The sequence below is a fragment of the Pseudonaja textilis genome, chromosome 12, assembly GCF_049901715.1.
Source record: "Pseudonaja textilis isolate UNSWEBS1 chromosome 12, rPseTex1.2, whole genome shotgun sequence".
Taxonomy (NCBI): domain Eukaryota; kingdom Metazoa; phylum Chordata; class Lepidosauria; order Squamata; family Elapidae; genus Pseudonaja; species Pseudonaja textilis.
In genome coordinates this window covers 17605002-17627103 of record NC_142001.1, presented here as the reverse complement: position 1 = coordinate 17627103, position 22102 = coordinate 17605002, and the positions used below count along the sequence as shown (strand labels likewise).

Sequence of the window (22102 nt, the reverse complement as noted above, 5' to 3'; positions counted from 1 at the left end):
GGATCATCGTAAATATGAACCAGTGGCCAAGCGTCCCAAGGTAAATCACATGACCCTAGGGATGCGGCAATGGCCGTAAGTGTGGGAAACGGTCATAACTCTGCTGTTGTAACTTTGAACGGACACTTAAATGAACTGTCGTAAGTCAAGGACTACCTCTAGATGTGTTGTAGAAGTTAGAAGTCCTAGCAGGATCCAAAGTGAGACGACTCTTTAGTTCGTCGTGGAAGCACAAAAATTATTTTTCCCTCCCCCAGCCTAGCACTTTCTGTACATATTTACAAATGGAAAGGCTGGTGGTTGACAAGAGGCAGAATCTAAACTTTATATATTAGCAGGAAGGAAGGAAGGAAGGAAGGAAGGAAGGAAGGAAGGAAGGAAGGAAGGAAGGAAAGAAAGAACAAAAAGGGAAAAAGAAAAAAGCGAAGGTTTAAAATTGAATATTGAATTTATTTTGTACGGTGTCAAATATAGATAACTTTTTTTAAAAAAAGAAATGTTCCTATTCATAAAGTATTTTGTAAAATGGGGGAAAAAAATAAATAAAGCGTGAGGAAAGTGTCTTATTGAGGTTTGGTGCAGGGGCCAGGGGGCAATAAACCAGGATCGACTGGAACCCTCTCAAATCCTTGTTAAACCATGTCCTTAGATCCTCCAGCAGATTTGTACATATTATTTTGGAAGAAAAATAAAACTCTACTTTTAAGACACGTCGTGTGGTGCCTGATGGTTCCTGGATTACGTTCAGCATAGGAAAGGAAGGAGGTATTTTGTGGGTCTTATTTTACTCTGAAGCAGAAATTAAAAGTTCTGATTCTTAAAAGTAGCTTAAAAGTGACTCAACCGAATACATTTTTTTGCTCCTTCATAAACATTCATCATACAGGAGACAAGAAAGTAAACTAGTTCTGTACCATAATATTATGATTTTTTCCCCTCAAGGATAATAATATATACATGTGTAATATATTTTATAAGACAATTCAATCCTAAGCTTTAATATATGTGTGTGTGTGTGTGTGTGTGTGTGTGTGTGTGTGTGTGTGGTATTCAGCTTTGTTCGGGTATTTTCCCACATCATTATAGCTGTGCTTTTAAAGTTGTAGCAACGTTTCGGCAGAATCTCATCTGCCATCATCAGGTTTGTGTATTGCGTTCATCTGTGAGTCAGGCTTTCACAGCCGTTTCTGTTTTAAATTTGGTGCTAGCCTACTGCTGTGCCAGAATGGTTTTTTCTTCATCCTGATTGGTTGGGAGTCTTGGTCTGTGTTTATTGGTCTTGGAGTTTGCTGTGTGGCACAGCAGTAGGCTAGCCCCAAATTTAAAACTGAAATGGCTGTGAAAGTCTGACTCACAGACGAACACAATACAGAAGCTTGATGATGGCAGATGAGATTCTGCCAAAACATTGCTACAACTTTAAAAGCACAACTATAATGACGTCGGAAAATACCCAAACAAAGCTGAATACTATATATATATATATATATATACATAGTATACACACACACACATACACACACACACACACACACATACATACATATACATATACTTATACTTGTTTATCGCAAGTATTTGTAGTGGTCTCTTGGAAAACATACTATAAAAAATGCCATTCATACAGCCATCCACAATTGCATTTTATATACTTTTGTTGAAAAAGACACAATTTCTATCGAGATATATATATATTTTTCCCTTTATAAATGCTTTTTATCTTTTAGTTTTATTGGTCATTTAGCAGCCATGAGTAGCAAAGAAAGAAAGAAGAAAAAGAAAGTTGGCCTAAATCAATCTTTGAATTTCTGTCGGTGGTGCTAATTCCAGATTTTATAAAAAAATACTTTCAAACTGAAGAATTCTTGCATTACACAGCCCAGATCTAGAAGCTTTCTTTAAAACTGGGTTTTTATATCCCTGGTACTCCTATTTCTCCATTACATTAGAATTAGGAGCACATTAAATTGGAGAAAACTGGGGTGGGTTTTATTTTATTTTTTGGCATATCAGAAAACAACTGGATTTTGAAAAAATATATACCTGTCTAACGTTGCCACCATCCTCAACTGTGGTGGAATTAAAAAATAGCAGCACTTTTAAATTTGAAGTTTGCAAAGATGAGTGGGTTTTTTTGTTTTTTGTTTTACTAAAGCACTGTTTGGATTAAGGTAAATTGAAAAGAGTTTTAAAGGCAATAGAGGTTGGGGTTTTTTTTTTAAAAAAAAATTCTCATCCTTGAAAGACTTGAAAAGTCTGTGAGGAATAAGATTCTTGGAGAGTCTTTGAAGAATGAATTCTAATTATTTTTTGCTCGTAACGAATAAAGCTTCACTGTTCTATTTTCCAATAGCGATGAGTTAGCTTCAGGCTCATAATCCATGGGTTGTTTTTTTTTTTAAACCTGAGGCTGACAGGATTTCATCCTTGATTCTTGTGCCTACAACTTCAAGTCCCTTCCTCCTGACACATAACTCGATCTCTAGGATTTAAGTACTAGATCCTGGCTCAACATTAAGCCTCACCCTTTGGGGGTCAGGCTTAACCCATCTGGGCAACACGAAGATGAGTTTTTTGTGTGTGTGCAATAGCATCGAACTTTCTTACTAGTACCCTTTTTTTTTTTTACTAAACGCCTTGGTGATCTTGGACCCCGTGAAAATAATGGTTTCCACCCAAAAAAGAGGAAAAATACATAAAGGAATTACCGCAGAGTTAAATAGCTTTCCCCCCCTCTCAAGTCATTTTCAGCGTTGTGTATGTAGAATTAAAGCAGCTGAAATATTTGGAATTTCTGTTCCTAGCTTTTCGTTTGACTTGACTAGATGGTTTTTCAAAGGGGAAACCTCAGAATTTTACTTAACTTTGAGGAAGATTGCAGTATGACGCAACTTCCCTGCTTGTAAAATTGGGATAAATTACCCTGGTTTCTGGATGTTGAGTAGAAGAAATGTCCAGAAGAAGAATGGGATGATTTGCCACAGCCAACTAACTCGCTGAGGCTAACTCACCGCAGGACAATCTAAGAAATCAATTTAATTATTCAAAATAAAATTTAAAAATATATTTAAATTTTTGTTCTGTTCTGTCCCCTCCTTTTTGCATCCTTCAATGATTCTGTTCCACCCTTTCTTGGGTATTAGTGTAACTCTTGGCCCTGGCGAGTTGTCCAGATTTTTTGCAGAGTTGCAAAAACTGAACGCTGTCCGCTTCAGTGGGAGGCAAGCGCTGCCTTTAAAGAGATGTATATTTTTAAAAAATTCTTGCCTTCTCCCTTCGATGGATACGAACGGCTTTCCTAAATCGGTATCCTAAACTGGTCAGAGATCCTGCCTGTGGTGCATGAAACAGACCTACATTCCAAGTTTTAAGAAACTCTTCGCAAAAAAAAAAAAAAATTGCCGACGTTAAGACGACCCAGCAAAACGGGGGCCTGAAAAGTGAGTACTTGGAAATCTTGCACTCTTAAGGAGACAATCTAGGGTTTTATTTTCCCCTCCCACAAGCTGCTCTGTGTTGGCCTTATAAAAATCTGGTGTATTAAAATGCAAAGATCGGGTGCAGTTGTGCTTCATACAACTTGAACCCCCGCCCCACACAAAAATTACAATTAAAGCCACGTACAGCGCCCTGCCATTAAGGGAACTGGACTAAATCTTCAGGGTGCATGTCAAACTCGAATGGTTTACCTCCTTGTTTTGGGATTGTTTTACACAGAGGAAAGAGGGGGTTATTATACGCCGGCTCGTGCTTTTAGCTGAGTGGCTTTCGCTTTTTCCAATTTGGCTCTGACATCGATGGACTTCTCAAAAAACCTCACCAAGGCAGGTTCGTTGAGCAAAGAGGCCAGGATCTGCTCAAAAGCGAACGACCAGCCTTCTTCACTGGAGGAACTGGAGGTGAGGGCTGCTGGGTCCCCAGTCTGGGAGGCTTCTGAGGTCGTAGGGCCAACCGTGGGAGATGTTCCTCTACGGGTTGGGGACGTGGGACTCTGGAGCTTTCGTCCCACTTCTTCCATCCTCAGCAAGAGGCCGGTAACGGTAGCGATGGCACGGAACAGGAGCTCTTCTTCCGGATCACCGTGGAATAAGTTATACAAGGTCTTGGAGAACTGGATGAACTGGGACTGGGAAGGGAGAGAGGGGTGGGGAAGGGGTACGTGGATCAACAGAACAAGCCAGGTGTCAACTCATCAAACACTCCTAGGCCTGTTTTAGCAGTTGCCATAAAAAAAAGGGGGGGAAGCGAAAGTACATTCCAACTCTTATCTTTAAAAGATTGTAACTTAAAATACCAGAGATTTTGTTCGGGAATATGTGGAGAATGTGATTGATGACACCCAGCCTGTGAATGTGCTCAATTGGAGAATCTGATTTATGAGACACCCAGGTGTGGAGGGGGGGGGAACAGGGTCACAGGGCACTGTAAATGACATATGCCAGAATTGGCTGGATACAGGGCAGTGCCACTATGTCGCCTCTAATGAATCCTTTGAAGCTTGTTGAAGTTTGGCTCGAGAATCATGATTTAATTAGGGAGATTGCTGGAATCCTGACACCACGCAGCTTTTTATTAAAATGGTTTTCTTGGCTAAATTTCCCCATCAAGGGGCCTAAAGATGCATCGAATAACGATCTCCATCACCTCCCAACTTCATGGCTCATCTGGCAGGGGTTATGAGTTGTAGGCCACCAGGCCTGAAGATCTCCAGGTCAAAGAAGACATTATATTTTGATGTCCTGAACTTTAGCAGCATTTGCTAAATGGGATTCTTGGTGCTCTCCTGACTTTGGTTGCTTTCTTGAAGATGTTCCATGACCCAAACTAGGTTGCACCATCATCATCATCATCATCATAACCTTGATGATGTCACCTAGTTGGATTATGAAACATCTGCAAGAAAGCCACCAAGCTCAGAGAACACTAAGGATCCCACCATCATCCTTCTCCTCTTCCTCCCTTCTAGCACTGATGATATTATCTAGTAGGGTAATGAGACATCTGCAAGAAGACCACCGAGCCCAAAGAGCACCAAGGACCCCACAGCTCTCTTCCACCTCCTCCTCCCCCGCTTTAGTACTGATGATGTTACCTAGTAGGGTAATGGGAACATCTGCAAGAAAACCATGAAGCCCAGAGAGCACCAAGGACCCCACGGTTCAATCCTGAGCTACACATATTCTCTTCTATCAATATTTGCTATACCTCTACCCGACTTGCATTAAGGGGGTGGGGGGATACTTCACTAGAACAAAATACTTGCTTCCAGAAAAGTTCCCACCTGGTTCATCCGGGGCAAATCCTTAATGTTTTCTTCCTTTTTAAGGATCTCGTCTTGCCACTGCTTCAAGTAAGCCTGGATGTCCACTTTTCCTTTCCCTGCTTTGGAGGAAGAGGTCAAATTCAGAAGAATTGTCCTGTTTTCTCAACAGCTTCTGCTAGGTCACTCTGGAGCCTGTGCAGCTTCTAGCTGAAGCTTCATCGCCCCTCCATCAAAAACTTTCAGCCAGGCCGAGCTTCTAGATGGTTGCAAAAAATCACTACATAATGCTTTAATGTTTCTGCCATCTAGCCTTGCAACTCTCATACTTTACGCTCTTAGTACTAAGCTGTGACCTCAAGGCAGGATTAATTGTTAACCCCTACAAGCTTGGCCTCACCCTCCCTCTTCCCTTCCTCCAGTACACTTTCCAAAAGACGGCCGACGGTAGCACGTAAGAAGGGGAAACTTGACATATGCAAGCTAAGCCACGATCAGCCTCAACCCTGATCCCCCCCAAAAGCGAAGTCTATTAAAAACTTGGCCTCCTGGGAAATCCCCATCCTTTATTAAGAGCGCCAGCAGCCCTGGCGAAAAACTTTCTCTTGCAGGCTAACAAGTCTGTCCGGCAGGGAGATTAATAGTTGTCTGCCACATCTGCATCCCCTCCCTTTTATCCCCAGAGCTAGGGTGGGGCTTGGCTCTCAGTGTCAGATTTTCCATCCGAAGGGCCGGCCCATAGATTTCCACTGCTCTCCTCTGCCTTCTGTGCATCCGCGCGTCAGGCACTGGACCCAGCTGTTCCTCCTCTTCCTCATCAGCCACCTCCAGACCTGGGGGCTGTTGACTCTCCATCTGAGGACTGATGGACAGCCCAGGCTCCTCCTCCTCCTCCTCCTTCTCTCTCTCTCTCTCTCTCTCTGACAGTTCCATTCCCTCTTCCCCCTCAGAGCTCCCAGGTTGCCCTGATGCTGACCCTGACTCCCAATCCCCCTCCTCCTCTTCTGATTTGGCTGCTGGAAGGTCCTGTGTCCAGCAGGCCACAACATTCACACCACCTCATACTTTCATGATGGACAGACTTCAATGGTACCATCTTAAATCTCTGGCTAAATCCAGGTCACCTACCTTTTTCAGGACTTGCCTTCAAGACATCTGCACTGTCTTTGTCTTCAGGAGAAGAGACTAAGATAAAGAAGAGTATTGATACTAAATACAGTATCCATTTATTAAATGAGGGCTGTTTTCAAGTGGTCCTTGACTCACGACCCACAACTGAGCCCCAAAATTCGGTGGCTTGGAGAAACATTTGTTAGGTGAGTTTCGCACCATTTTATGACCTTTCTTGACCCTGTGAATCACGGCAGTTGTTAAGTTTAGTCACAACCGTCATTAAATCTGGCTTCCCCGTTGACTTTGCTTGTCAGAAGGTCACAAAAGGCATGACCCCTGCAACCCGTCATAAATACGAACCACTTTCCAAGCATCTGAATTTTGATCACGTGACTGTCAGGATGCTGGAACAGTCATAAGTCACCTTTTGGGGGGGCGCTAAATGAATTGTTGTAAGTCAAGGACTAACTGTACTTTGATGGTCTATAGGAGCATTTCTCAGCCTTGCCAACCTTAAGTTGGGTGAAGATCAAGAATTCTGGGAGCTGAAATCCACATCTTTCTTAAAGTTGACAAGGTTGAGAGACCCTGTTCTATGGCAAGGAAGTGATCTTTCCTCATTTGGGATCCTTCCATTAGAGGATTTCAGCATTGAACTCCCAGGAATTGAACTCGAGACTCTCCAGTCTTGAGTTGGTCAACCTGGTCTACAAGTTGATGCCAACACTGCCAATACGTTCACCAAGGCTTCATCAAGTGCTTGCAGTTAGCATTTTTTTACTTGAGAGAACTAATTCCGAGCTTCTTGCAAAGGGGTCAGCTCTCTCTTAACTCCCAGAACATTTTCTTGGCTTTCACTGGAAGAATTTAGATTCCTGGACGTTTACCGCTTAGTTGACTGAAATGGATCAATTCTTCTTTAGAGAGTTGGGCCCCTTTCAAAGGCATGAGAGATTCCACTTCGGTAAAAGCTGCCAAAAGAAAAAAGAACCAGGAACAAGTTAAAAATCACAACACATGATACATCAACACATCACACAGCATGGAAGATATAATCACTGTATGACTCTTTCTTTCTTTCTTTCTTTCTTTCTTTCTTTCTTTCTTTCTTTCTTTCTTTCTTTCTTTCTTTCTTTCTTTCTTTCTTCCTTCCTTCCTTCCTTCCCTTCCTTCCTTCCTTTTCTCTCTCTCTCTCTCTCTCTCTCTCTATATATATATATATATATAGGTCTAGGTGTGTTTGGGTCTTTTCCCGTGTAAGATTAAGAGTATCTTGGTGACATCTCGGCAAAACGTCAACAGATACTCTTAATCTTACATGGGAAAAGACCCAAACACACCTAGACCCACATACCTGTACCCGTGAAAATCTATGAAAACAAATATATAATTGTACTTCTTTCTCGTTACACATCTCAATCATCTTTAAAAGTACTGAGGCATCTCTATTACAAATACACATTTCCATACAGTTGTCATTATTTATATACATTTCTAAACCTTCTTCTTATCTCTACAATTCCTATTCCTATCGTCTATCCATTTATACCAATTCTCCCATACTGCATAATACTCTGAGTCTTCTTTATCTTTTAACTCTGAGGTGGATTTGTCCATTTCTTCACATTCCAAAATCTAAAGGGTTCCCAAGGATGTTTTTTTTTTTTTCAGGAGACAACTGGACTTTCTTGTTTTTCTTTGAAGACATTTCACTTCTCACCCAAGAAGACTGGAAGCTCTGATTGGATAGTGGGGAATGGGAGGATTTATACTCCTTGCAGACAGCTGGTCATTTGCATAATTTTGGAAAGCTGTTGAGGCCAACAGTTCCAAGAAGGTTCCACAGCTATTTGTACCACTCAGGTGACCCTGAGGACACAGACAAACCTCCAAGTGGCCTCAATGACCCTCTAAAAGGATGCAAATGACCAGCTGTCTGCACGGAGTATCAATCCTTACATTCTCCACCATCCAGTCAGAGATGAAGAAGCTTCTCGGATGAGAAGCGAAACGTCTTCAAAGAAAATCCAGAAAGTCTAGTTGTCTCTTGATCAAGCACTTTGGGGACAACCATGACCTGGAGGACTGAGGATCTCCACAGACAGGGAAGCAAGGCCTAAACATGGCATCTCCACATCACCCACCTGGAGGAATGTGCAGTTTGAAAAGCAGTGTCAGCTTATGGGTGAAGCTTCCATGATACAGGACATCTAATAAAAAGGGAAAAAAGGAAGACCGTTAAAAACCAAGAGGTCATTCAAGAAAGTTCATCATACCCAATGGAGATGATCAAACGTCCAGAACAGAACAGAATGAGTTGGGAAGGAACCTTGGAAGTTAGCCCTGCTCCAGCAGGAGCATTTTAAATAGTTGTCCAGTCTCTTCTTACAACAACTTCTTAAGGAAAGTCCTTCTACTGGTTGATTGTGCTCACTGTTAGGAAGTTTCTTCTTCGTTCTAGGTTGCTTCTCACCTTGGTTAGTTTCCATCCACTGTCCCAAAGGTGCTTTTTCAACTGAGCTTTCTGGTTTTTCTTGGAAGACGTTTCGAAGCTTCTTCAGCTCTGACTGGATGGTGGAGAATGGAAGGGTTTATACTCCTTGGAGACAGCTGGTCATTCTCTAAAAGGAGTCATTGAGGACACTTGGAGATTCATCTGTGTCCTCCAACCTCCAAGCGGCCTCAACGACTTTCTAAAAGGATGCAAATGACCAGCTGTCTGCAAGGAGTATAAATCATTCCCCAACCTCCAGTCAGAGCTGAAGAAGCTTCTTGGGTGAGAAGCAAAACGGCTTCAAAGAAAAAAACGGGAAGTCCAGTTGCCTCTTCAAAAAAAAAACCACCTTTGGGACAACCATGATCTGGATGGCTGAGAATCTCCATAGGCACCTTCCATTCATGGCTTCTTGTCCTGCCTCCAGGCGCTTTGGAGAATAGCTTGACTCCCTCTTCTTTGTGGAAGCCCCTGAGATATTGGAACACTGCTATCATTTCATCCCCTAGTCCAAGGGTCTTCCAACTTGGCAAGTTTAAGACTTGTGGGCTTCAACTCCCAGAATTCCTGAGCTAACATGACTGGAGGAGGAGGGATTCTGGGAGTTGAAGTCCACAAGTCTTAAAGCTCTCAAGTTTGAAGAGTCCTGCCCTAGTCCTTCTTTTCATTAAACTGGACATACCCAATTCCTGCAAACCCGTTCTTCCTACGTTTTAGCCTCCAGCCCCCTGATCATCTTCCTCGCTCTTCTCTGCCCTCTTTCCAGAATCTCAACATCTTTCTTATATCCTGGCGATTCCATTCTCGAGGAATAATTGAAAACTGGCTTCACAATCACTGGGTTGTTCTAAACCAGCCAGATCTCACCCAGGGAGAGAACTTTATCCAGTGCCAACTCTTCGGATCGCTTAGCCTGGGATGTATTGATGACCCTACCCCAAACGGATGCAAATTCCTTGAAGTTGATCAGGCCATCTACATTCTCATCCAGCAGCCGGAAGGTCCACAGGGCCAAGGAATCTCGGTTGGCACAGTGTGCCCAGGGACTCAAGAGATGGTACAAGGTTCGGAATTGCTGGCAGTCGATGCGATATTGGTCCAGGTAGGGCAGGCTGGCATCGTGGTGCTTGAGGGCTGGACTGTTCCGTTTCCAGTAACAGGCGAGAAAATGTTCTTTCTGCCCAAAAAACAAGTGATAGCCCAAATAAGTGATAGCCCAAATGTCATCAAATCACAGGGAAATCATTTGGGGAAATACTAAGTTTTTCCGTAGAATTATCCAGTGCTAACGTTGAACATCATTGGCTATTAAAGCTCATCGCTTTAAACCTCTATATCTAGAACCATTAGGCCATCTGTGAAAGTCTAGAGGTGGCACCTTTGGCAAAGATCACCAGAAGTTTGCCGTGTTTCCCCAAAAATAAGTCCCTTCTTATATTTTTTTGTCACCAAAAAAGGCACCAGTTCTTATTTTCGGGGGATGTCATCCACCGACTAACCTCACTTGTGCGCGTCGCCCCCGGCCTCCTTTTCGCGGTCAGAGGCCTTCAGGAACTTCTTCTTCTGCGGCCAGCAAGCCTTTCTTGCAGCTGATAATAGAGCTCTGGATCGATCCTGAGCTTTCTTATCAGTTAGAGAGGCCTTCAGGAAAGCCTTGCCAGCCTTGCCGGCTGCAGAAGGAATGGGCTAGCAAGGCAGGTGTCGGGGTGTGCCAGGCCTGGCTACAACTGTCCAAAGGTAAGTAGTAGGGCAGCTCCACACACCCCCAATCCCCACCCTAAGTTAATTTTTACCTGTCTACTCTGGAGTGGGTGGGATCTTAATTAGGGCTTATTTTGGGGTAGGCCTTATATTGGGTATACGTGCACAAAAATCAAGCTAGGACTTACTTTGGGGTAGGTTGTATTTTGGGGGAAACGGTACTTATTCAAGTTATCTATCCAGGAGCTCAAGGACACTAATTTAAAGATCTTTTTCATTTTCATCATAGCAGCTCTTATGATAGATTTGGGGATGAAACAGGTTTCGAAGACGGCCTCCTCATCTTAGTGTGAAGGCCATGGCCCTCGGCTTTCATGACCTAACCGCTCAACAATTCAATGGAAGAACTTTCTTCCACGATTAACTGGCTTGATCACGACTGTCAAATAGAGATGAAAAAAAATCTTTTGCGGAGGCCAACGAAGATGTTACCTTGAATAATTCATACAGTTCTTCCAGGTTTTTATGGCTGATATTCACATCTTGGGAGACAACCCGGAGCTGAGAACGGATAACATGAAAGCCGTCAAGTTAATATGGGGTGTTTGAGGGATTGACTTACCTGTATATTTCAGATGAGGAGTCAAAATAATTAATAAGTCTTCTAGTTAACTAAAGCCTTTTAGCTAGGTATGAAACTATACATGCATTTAGACAGACAGACAGACAGACACACACAGAGAGAGAGAGAGAGAGAGAGAGAGAGAGAGAGAGAGAGAGAGAGAGAGAGAGAGAGAGAGAGATAGCTAGAGACAGACAGACAATTAACAACAGGAAGCAATCAATGCTTAATGCTAAATTATGCTCAACACCAGGAGAAAACCAATGACCAGAACCCTATGTACCCAAAACATAGCATCTACTCACCACATTCTGCTTAGTTGTGATTTCCAAGGTTTGGATGACATACAGTCTGTTGCGACGTCGCATGCTTTCTACTTCTTCAAATCGGATATCACCATATTTCTAGTGAAGATGAAGGTGCTATTTTACTGCTTATCAGGACTTTGTGCCTACACCACAAAGCAGTCAAGTTCTTCAGTGTTGAATCTTTTTCAAAACTATTATTATTCCTATCCCCCTCCTCTTCTCCTCCATAATCTTCATCATCATCACCACTCCAAATCTTATGAACCTTCTTATTTGAAGTTCCAGACATTCACAACAGAAGGCCATCCCTTCTAAGATTGTATACGACAACACAACTATAGAGATTCTCAAGCCATCCAGGTCCCAGTTGTCCCAAAGGTGCTTTTTTTTTCAAGAGGCAACCGGACTTTCTTGGTTTTTCTTTGAAGGCTTTTCACTTCCCACCCAAGAAGCTTCTTCAGCTCTGACTGGATTGTGGGGAATGTCCTTGCAGACAGCTGGTCATTTGCATCCTTTTTTAAAACTTAAGTCGTTGAGGCCAACCGTCCCAAGAGAGTTGAAGAGGCTTCTTGGATGAGAAGTCTTCAAAGAGAAACCAAGAAAGTCCAGTTGAGAAAGCACCTTTGGGACATACCACAACACACAGATGCGAGGTCCACATTTGAAGAATTCAAAAACACCCATGTACACATGTACAACCATTCAACAGCCCTTAACACTGGTACACCACAGGGTTGCGTGTCGAGTCCCTTACTCTATACTCTTTATGTGTATGACTGCATTCCCATTCACGCTAGTAATACTATTGCTATATTTGCAGATGATACAACAGTGTTGGGACTCATCTCCGGGGGGAATGAGTCTGCCTACCGAGATGAGGTGGACTGGTTGCTTTCGTGGTGTGGAGACAATAACTTGGTCCTCAACACCAATAAGACCAAGGAGTTTATAGTGGATTACAGAAGGAACAGATCAGACATCCAGCCCTTGAGTATCAATGGAGACCGAGGGGAGCAAGTGGCCAGTTTTAAGTTTCTGGGGGTTACCCTAAAAGAGGACCTGACTTGGGGTGCCCACATTGCAGCCCTGGTCAAAAGGGCCCAGCAGAGATTATATGACCTGAGGCTTCTCAGGAAACAACAATGAATGAAAAACTGTTAGTGACCATCTACTGGTGCACCAGAGAGAGTATCTTTACTTACTCCACCTCTGTATGGTTTGCCAATTGCACAGGGGCAGATAGGAAAGCACTCCAGAGGGTTAAGGTCATTGCCCAGAGGATCATGGGTTGCCCTCTCCCCTCTTTGGAAGAGCTTTATAGCTCCCGCTGCCTTAAGAAAGTTCAAAACATTCTCAAAGATCCATCTCATCTTGGACATTTTTTTTTGAACTATTACCATCTGGCAGATGGTACAGGACAGTAATAAAAACAAGAACAAATAGGCTGAAAAACAGCTTCTATCCCAGGGCAGCAACTCTATTGAATTCTACTGCATAGTGTAATATGAATGCAATATCAGGGGTTTTCAGTTTAATTGTATAGAATGTGAAGGATGTGTGTTTGTGTTTATTTTCATGGTCATGATGTGCACTGAAGACGGTGTTTGATTCGTATGAGGTGCAATGACAATAAACTAAACGAAACCTCTGAGACTGATCCAGTGGCTTCAAGGCTGCAGCTCCTGACTTCCACAACCCTTTGAAGCAAAATGCAGATGGTCACAGCGACCATCCTGATGAACTCAGGGAAATATATTCCTTCGTATTCCCTTTCCCCCCACTTTTTTGGAACGAAGGCCTTCAAGAGGATGCTCAAGGCCAAGCATCGATTCTCTTCTTCTAAGACAAAGGCGGGAGGTGAAAGGGTTAAACAAACCTCGTTGGACTCTCGAATTAGGTCTGTGATGTCCACTTTGGGGTGGGGGCTTCTGTTTTCGTTCACCCCAGAGGCCTGTTGAACCGCTGGAGGCAACGGACTGTCCTTGTTGGTCACGCTCTCAAAAAACCTTGATTCGAGGAAAAAGGGTGGTGTGAATGCGTTCCCTTGCACACATTAACTTCCTCTGGGCACATACATATTTATGGGGCAGTTTGGACAAGTGGCTAGGGCACTAGGCTAAGAAAATGGGAGAGGGTGAATTGTAGTTCTATCTTGGATGTGAAAGCCAGTTGGATGACTTTGGGCCGATCACCAGGAGACTGGAAGTTCTAGTTCTACCTTAAGCATGAAAGTCAGCTGGGTGACTTTGAGCCAATCACCAGGAGACTGAGAGTTCTAGTCCTGCCTCATGCATGAAAGCCAGTTGGATGACTTTGAACCAATCACCAAGAGACTGGGAGTTCTAGTCCCACCTTAGGCATAAAAACCCACTGAGTGATTTTAAACCAATCACCAGGAGACAAGAGTTCTAGTCCTGCCTCAGGCATGAAAACCCACTGAATGACTTTGAGCCAATCATCAGGAGTCTGGGAATTCTAGTCTTGCCTCATGAATGAAAGCCAGCTGGATGAGTTTGAGCCAATCACCAGGAGACTGGGAGTTCTAGTCCCTCCTCAGGCATAAACCTGGCTGGGTGACTTTGGGCCAATCACCAGGCGACTGGGACTTCTAGTCCCGCTTTCTGCATGAAAGCCGGCAAGGTGGCTTTGGGCCTCTGTTTCCTACCTCACAGGGTTGTTGTTGTGAGGAAAAGAGGAGCAGGAAGATGTGTTAGATAGTCTCACTGCCTTCTAAAAATAATAAAAGTGGAAAACAGACAAACAAACAAACACACCCATGCCATTGCACAACAGGTAGCCCAACCCCTTAGCCCCGAACCCAAAACATGACCACAACCAACCCACAACCAGCCCTCGCCAGCACCTGCTGAGCACGGTGACTGCTTCCGCGTCATCCTTACACGCCAGCAACTTCTCCAGGTTGTAGTCCAGCACGGCCAGGCCCAGCTGCAAGATGGCCTTGATCCCATCGTAGAAAAAGCAATCGACCGTGTTGACGGCGCTCTCGATGGGCAGCACGCTGACAAAGAGGGTGAGGAACCAGGAGAGGGAGACGGAGGAGAAGAAAGTCATGTCGGTCGTGTGCTCCGTCAGCTGAGGTAAATATTCGCGGATCAGGTCCTCAAACACGGCCTGGTCGACCAAGGCGCCTGAAAGAGACGGATGGTTTAATCTCGTAGGAGCAAAGGCGAACTTATACATATATATAAATTTTGTTTTATCTCTTCTTGAATATACATTAAGTGCTTAATATACAGTGTATTGTCTGAGTCAATTTGCTTACACCACATAGTAAAATGGTATCATAGTAATCATAATTCTAACAGTATTAATCATTGTAATAATAACCTTTGTTTATAATAATAATCTTTCATCATTTACTTCTACATCTTAGTAATCTTTTTGCCTCTATTTTCTACCGCTTTTATCTAGCCACTGAAGGAACAAATCTGTCAGAGAGTTTGCAGCGTGTCTACTATTCAGACAACCCAGGAGCAAAACACAAGGCACAGAGACAATTTAACAGTGGTTTATATACAACAGTTGTAAACAGAAATGTATGTGGTAGGCAAAATAACACTCCACAGGTGGTCCTCCCTCAACGACCGTTTTTTCGGCGACTGAGATCCCTTCCTGCTCTGTTCTATTCTGTCTCTGCTACCACCCCTCATGAAAGCGACCGTCACGGTGAAACCCAATGAAAACGGTACCGATGATTCGGCGGTTGAAATAGTCGGGCAGCATCCGCTCGCAGACAGCCACCAGCAGCCAAAAGGCTTCCTCTTCTTTGGCGTAAAGGAGCAGCACCGACGTCAGTATATTCATGGCCTTTAAACCAACATGGATGTTAATTATTATTATTATTCTTCGTTTGGCCTTCTGTCCTTTCAGCGTCCCCTCGCTGACATGATATTCGTGCATCAATGATTACGGCCACCGCAGGGCGGCTGCAGTGTTTATGAAGACACCTGGGCAAGAGCATATTTAACAAATCCCCATTTGTTACGCTGAGCAATATTTTTATCTGGTTATGCAAACAGCCATAAATGTGACTTTGTTGCTGAGCCCTTGAAATGCCATCATGTAATCAATGGTGGGTGTTTGTGAGAGAGAGAGGGGAGAGAGAGAGAGAGAGAGAGAAAGAGGAGAAAAAGAAAAAGAAAAGAGAGAGCAGAGAAAAAGCGAAAGAGAAGAGAGGAGAAAGAGAGAGAAGAAAATGAGGAGAAAGAGAAAGAGGAGAAAGAGAGAAAGGAGAGAGCAGAGAGAGAGAAGAAAGAGAGGAGAAAGAGAGAGAGGAGAAAGAGAAAAGAGAGAGAAGAAAGAGAGGAGAAAAAGAGAGAAGAGAAGAGAAAGAGAGAGGGGAGAGAGAGAGAGAAACTTTTGGTTGCATGCAAGGAAAGCAGCAGAAGCCGCAGAAGTCTTTCTTTCTCTCCCCCAAACTCCACCAGAAATGAGTCTTTGCTGCGCAGCCTCTTGGCTCATGAGGCCTTGCAGGGTTCCAAAGTCTCCTTTCTAGCGGAGTTTGGGGGAGAGAAAGAAAGACTTTTGCTGCTTTCCTTGTGTGCAACCAAAAACAGAAGCAGAAAGAAGTGGAAAGAAGGAGCCCGGTGGCCAGGCCAGGTGTGTGGGGTGCGTGGGCCAAGTTCCCCCCCTCCGCCCTTCCCCCCTCCCCTCACTACCTCATGTTGTTCGCAATGCAAGTGACGCAAGTCTTGTGTTCCCGCAGGTCATGTGGGTAGAACAGCCTTGTGTTCCCGCGCAGCCTGGATTAATTGCTTTGGGGTGACATTTCTCTGCGGACCACCAAAATTTTCTCGTGGACTACCAGTAGTCCCCAGCCTACTGATTGGCAACCACTGACTTGGACAACGGGAGCCAAGTTGGAAACCGGAGGTGTAGCCTACCTGGCAGTAGCCGATCTTGGGGTTCCGGTAGGCGTAGGCGGTGAGGACTCTCCGGAGGGCCGAAATGCCCGTGTCGCTCTGGAAGGCGGGGTGCTCGGGCAGCGAGCGCCGCAGGTCCCGCTCGATTTCGTCCGTCTCCAGGGTGCAGGTCCCAAAAGATTTTTCTACCAGCTCCGAGTAGTAGCCGGGATGGCTTGCCATGTCATTGACGGCACCTGGACGGGGGGAGGGATGTCAATTGCACACAGGAACAAGAACAAGGCTGTGGTCAATGCATCTCAAATGCCCCAGCTTTGCATCGATTGGACGGAGAGGGAGGTCTCCAAACTTGGCAACTTTAAGACTTGTGGACTTCAACTCCCAGAATTCCACAGCCAGCTGTGAATTGAGCTGGACCCGAAGGAGAATGGACTCCCCCCACCCACTCAATGTTGACTGTATGCGACCTGATGGGAAGGATCATCTGGAGATGTTCCTTCAAGTCTACTTGGGGACTATTTATGTATATCATCATCTTCTTTTAACGACCTCCATAATCCCTTGTGGGGTGGAGTTTGGGTAACTGAATGGAGCTAGCAGTGTGTTTACTGGCCGGATGCCTTCCTGTCACCAGTACAGAGTTTTGTTCAGCAGATATATTGTGCTCAGAGAGGAAAATATCTTCCTCTAATTAGAATTGAACTCACAGCCTCCTGACTGTGAGGCGAGAGCTCTACCTCTAAGCCACTGCACCACTCCACCGAGGAAGGCAGTATATAAAGGGAGTGATCTACCTCATTATTCCAAATATGGACCATACCTGAGAACAGAAGCCAAAGTTCTCCTCTTAAGACTTCAGGGATTCCTCGGAGAACCAAGTCCCGGGTTTTCCTCGTCTGAAACATACTCACGCCCCGTCCGCACTCTATGAAAAGGATGTTCCAGGATTGCTCTTTCATTTTTTCTTTTAACTAATGGAACAAGGTGATCAAGAGGCCGCTTGAGAACGATCACAAAACACCGGGAATGCCATCAACGGGGTTATATTAAGGTTAAAATTCAATGAGAATTTTTTTTTTTTATTTTAAACAGAGAAAGAGAGAGACAGAAGAATGCAAAATTAAGAGGCTCTATCCCGGAATTAAAAAAAAAAAAAGATGGCTGCAGACAAAATGTTACTGGCAAGATTAAACACAGGCTTACGACCATAATTAAGCCCGATGCTAAGCAAGACATTTGTTAAGTGAGAAGTGCATGGGAAAAAATTTCATTTTAATGTATGCAGATTAATGTATGTTCAAGTGACAAAAAAAATTATTCTATTCTGTTCTGTTCTGTTGTTCTACTCTGCTGTACTCTACTGTGAGTTTTGCCAAATCTTGAGTTTTGCCGCTCCGTATCAAAAGGAAAAACTCAGCAAAGCACAAGGAAAGTGAGATGTCACAACAGGTCTTGATGTCTTTAGAGATTCTCCATCATCATCAGGTCATGGTTGCCCCAAAAGTGCTTTTTTTTTTCAAGAGGCCACTGGACTTTCTGGTTTTTCTTTGAAGAGGTTTCGCTTCTCATCCGAGAAGCTTCCTCTGCTCTGAGAGAAGCTGACGACGCTTCTGAGAGAAGCGGAAGAAGCTTCTCAGATGAGAAGCGAAACCTCTTCAAAGAAAAACTAGAAAGTCCAGTGGCCTCTTGGGGAAAAAAAGAAAAAAGCATATTCGGGACAAGAGATCTTGCTGTTGATGAGTAACCAGGATCCCTTCTTACCATCTTTGAATCCAGGTTCTCCGCATCCTGAGGGTGAAAGACGGTCATCAGGGCTTCTGTGCTAACCGTGGTGCTGCTGCCTTTGTGGCTGGCCATCGGCTGCCCCTCGAAGTCCTCCCAGACGGTGGTGGTCTCTGAGCTAACCCTGGCCTGTGAGAGGCATTGGAGGAAGCGAAGGTGTAGAACTTTGTTAGAGAGAAGAAAAGCGGGGCGTAAATCCAAACAACTAAGGATTAAAATCCTGCAGAAGGGCAGGCCTGGGCGCACAAGGGAGGGTGGGCTCCCTTTTTGCATTTTACAGTGCTTCCCCCTCCCCTCATTTCTTCAAAAAACTGGTCAGCCTCTAAGAGAAGTCATTATATGAGCCATGGGGGCGCAGTGGTTAGAGGGCAGTACTTCCACTGTCTGCCGGCTGACTGCAATTGGGCAGTTCAATTCTCACCAGGCTCAGGGTTGACTCAGCCTTCCGTCCTTCCAAGGTGGGTGAGGAGCCAGATTGTTGGGGGCAAGAGGCTGACTCCATAAACCGCTTAGAGAGAGGGTTGTAAAGCACTGTGAAGTAGTATATAAATGTAAATACTATTCCTTCCTTCCTTCCTTCCTTCCTTCCCAGTTAGAATGCATTATTGTACACTAACTCTGCCCACTGCAAGGAGATTGATCCTGACCAGCTCAAGTTGACTCAGCCTTCCATTCTTCCAAAGTGAGTAAAATGAGGACCCAGATTGTTGGGGTCAATAGGCTGACTCTATAAACCACTTAGAGAGGGCTGTAAAAGCATTGTGAAGCAGTATATAAATGTAAATGCTATTCCTTCCTTCCCTCCTTCCTTCCTTCCTTCCTTCCTTCCTTCCTTCCTTCCTTCCTTCCTTCCTTCCTTCCTGCCTTCCTTCCTCCCTTCCCTTCCCTTCCTTCCTTCCCTTCCTTCCCTTCCCTTCCTGTTCCTAGAATGCAGTATTGCACACTAACTCTGCCCACTGCCAGTAGTTTGATCCTGACCGGTTCCAGGTTGACCCAGCCTTCCGTCCTTCCAAAGGTTACCTATACAACACACACACACACACAAACCCAAATTTGTTGCAGGTATAGAACTTAGGGTTGCGAACCCCCTTACCTCCGCACTCACGCTATGTTGGGGGCTTGGTGCCGCACTGCACCTGGTCCTGAGCTTTTCCACCAGAGCTTCAAAATCCCTCACTTCCGAGAAACGGAAAGTCCGCGATCCTTTAGTAGCGACAGTGATGGCCTTGCAGGCGCGGTCAGCGACCTCAACTGAAGTGATCTGCGGGCGTTGGGAAGGAAGAGACTACGGTCACCCTCTCAGGTGGCCACTAGACCGAGAACCTACAAACTCTTAATGGACAAATGGATGCATCTCGAATGGCCCCATCCTTTCAGGCTCTGCTGGCTGGGTAGCCATGTCTAAACTTTGAAAACTGGCCTTTCTTTCTTTCCTTCCTTCCTTCCTTCCTTCCTTTTCCTCTCTCCCCTTTTCCTGCCTCCCTTCATCCACTTCCTTCCTTTCCTACCTCCCTGCCTCCCCCTCTTCCTTCCTTCCTCCCTTTTCCTCCCACTGTTCCTCCCCCTCCATCCTTTTTTCCTTTCATCTTCCCTCCCCTTTTCCTTCCTCTGTTTCCCTTTTCCTCCCTCCCTCCCTCTTCCTCCCTCCCTTCCTCTTCCTCCCTCCCTTTTCCTCCTTCCCTCCCTCTTTCCTTCCTTTCTTCTCTCCCTTTTCCTCCCTCCCTCCCTTTTCTTCCTTCTCTCCTTCTTTCCTTCCTTCCTTTCTCTCCCTTTTCCTGCTTCCCTTCCTCTTCCTCCCTCCCTCTTCCTCCCTCCCTCTTTCCTTCCTTCCTTTCTTCTCTCCATTTTCCTCCCTCCCTCTTTCCTTCCTTCCTTCTCTCCCTTTTCCTCCCTCCCTTCCTCTGCCTCCCTCCCTCCCTCCCTTTTCCTCCCTCCCTGCTTCCCTCTTCCTTCTTTCCTCCCTCCCTTTTCCTCCCTCCCTTTCCTCCCTCCCTTTTCCTTCCTCCCTTCCTCTTCCCCTCTTCCCCTTTTCCTCCCTCCCTCCCTCCCTCCCTTCCTTCCTTTTTCCTTCCTCCTTCACCATCTCTTGCCAGGAAAAGCCAGCTCCAAGGTTTGGCTCGGATGTTTGCAGGGAGCTTCTTCTCCGCTCACCTCTCTCGTGGGGAGGATGACACAGCACAGGCAGCCATCTTGACTGGCGAAACAGACGTAGTTCTCCGAGAGGCACATCTTCCCCAGGGCGTGGTAGTGGCTGAAGGGCACCCACAGGAAACACTCGTGGACCTCCCGCAACGTCTCCTCGCTGGGCAGCCTGAAGAAGGCGTTGAACTGCTCGCTATGGGCCCGGTTCTCCAGTCCTCTACGGGCCCCAAGAGAGAAGAAGGCCTCTGAACAACGTCTCTCCTTGACGGCATGACCGTCATTTCCGATGACCGAAACGCCTTCGTAGTTCTTTCACCCCAGTTTGGAAAATTGGCGTTCCGATTTGCAAAATTAGGTACGGGTGGGCCTCGACTTAACACGTTTTGAGCCCAATGTTTCTGTTGCTAAGCGAGACCGTTGTTCAGTGAGTTTTGCCTCACTTTACGACCTTTCTTGCCACTGTTGTTAAGTGAATCACTGCAGCTGACAAGTTAGGACAGGAGTTGGCAACCTTAAATACCCCAAGTGCCACTTGGACCCGTATCCCACAGAAAAGGAAACACCGGGAGCCACAAAACCTGGGTGGGCATGGCCAACTCAATGGCCACCGGCTATGCCTACCCATGTTTTGTGGTTCCTGGTGTTTTCTGTGGGAAATTGCGCTCTCTCTCTCTCTCTCTCTTCTGTTTTTTTGTGTTTTACCAACTGCCGGAATCCTGACAACTGACCTCTTAGTGATTTGCAAGGGATCGCAGAGGACCGGGTCAGCTTCGAACCCCTCCTTGTCGAAGAGTCTCCGGACGGCGTAGAGAGCCAGCTGTTCCATGAGGAGGAAGGTCTCACCCAGGTGCAAAAACATGGAGAAGTAATGGTCCTCTCCGTGGGCACAAACATGGATGCTTTCGGTCAGGATCACAGTGGAGGTCTTTTCAAGTTTGGAGATCTCATCCCAGGCTATTATGAGCTTGACTGCAGAGGGGAGAATAAGAGAACAACGGAGTTGTTGGGAGGGACCTTAGAGGTCTTCCAACCCAACCCTTGCTCAAAGCAGGAGACTTTGTATCTCTCTGTAGAGATCCTCAGTCATCCAGGTCGTGGTTGTCCCAAAGGTGCTTTGTTTTTTTTCAAGAGGCCACTGGACTTTCTGGTTTTTCTTTGAAGAGGTTTCGCTTCTCATCCCAGAAGCTTCCTCAGGTTCTCTCAGAAGCTGCTTCAGCTTCTCTCAGAGCTGAAGAAAGCTTCTTGGGTGAGAAGCAAAACGTTTTCAAAGAAAAACCAGAAAGTCCACTTGCCTCTTGGGGGAAAAACAAGTACCTTGGGCAGTGGTGGGATTCAATTTTTTTTACTACTGGTTCTGTGGGCGTGGCAGGGAAAGGATACTGTAAAATCTCCAGGCAGAGGTGATATTTGCTAGTTCTCCCAACTACTCAAAATTTCTGCTACCGGTTCTCCAGAACTGGTCAGAACCTGCTGAATACCACCTCTGACCTTGGGGAGACCCTGGACCTTCCAGCAAAAGTTAGCCCAATCTCTTCTTGAACACCTCCAGTGACGGAGCACACACAACTTCTGCAAACAACTCATTTTACTGATGAATATTTCTAACTGTGACCTACACACCACTGTTTATCTGGGTTGCGCTTTTCAGGGTTCACTACCCAGAGACCATATAGACTTTACCTGAAGCAATCAGGAGGAGATGATGTGGGGTTCTGGGTGCATTCTGGGCTTTGCGGTTTTCTTGCAGACGTTTCATTACCAAACTAGGTAACATCATCAGGGTTCGCTTTGACTCTT

The 22102-nt window shown here is 45.2% G+C and overlaps 1 protein-coding gene across 2 annotated transcripts in view; it reads right to left on the bottom strand.

Annotated features, from left to right (window-relative positions):
- Positions 1-1672: 1672 nt before the first annotated feature.
- TBC1D8B (TBC1 domain family member 8B) overlaps positions 1673-22102 on the bottom strand; it is a 33183-nt gene continuing 12753 nt past the window's right edge. The window contains exons 5-21 of one of the 2 annotated variants that reach the window (XM_087941150.1): positions 21034-21274; positions 20315-20522; positions 19257-19424; positions 18143-18292; positions 17202-17352; positions 16403-16617; positions 15209-15326; positions 14362-14647; positions 13375-13504; positions 11496-11594; positions 11061-11129; positions 9804-10044; positions 8518-8583; positions 7261-7344; positions 6389-6445; positions 5282-5382; positions 1673-4126 (exon numbers count right to left, since the gene is read on the bottom strand). In XM_087941150.1, the coding sequence (XP_087797276.1) occupies positions 3734-4126; positions 5282-5382; positions 6389-6445; positions 7261-7344; positions 8518-8583; positions 9804-10044; positions 11061-11129; positions 11496-11594; positions 13375-13504; positions 14362-14647; positions 15209-15326; positions 16403-16617; positions 17202-17352; positions 18143-18292; positions 19257-19424; positions 20315-20522; positions 21034-21274 (2777 nt within the window). In that variant the 3' untranslated portion in view covers positions 1673-3733. The remainder of the gene's footprint in view (positions 4127-5281; positions 5383-6388; positions 6446-7260; positions 7345-8517; positions 8584-9803; positions 10045-11060; positions 11130-11495; positions 11595-13374; positions 13505-14361; positions 14648-15208; positions 15327-16402; positions 16618-17201; positions 17353-18142; positions 18293-19256; positions 19425-20314; positions 20523-21033; positions 21275-22102) is intronic. The other variant, XM_087941151.1, reaches the window with a different exon arrangement.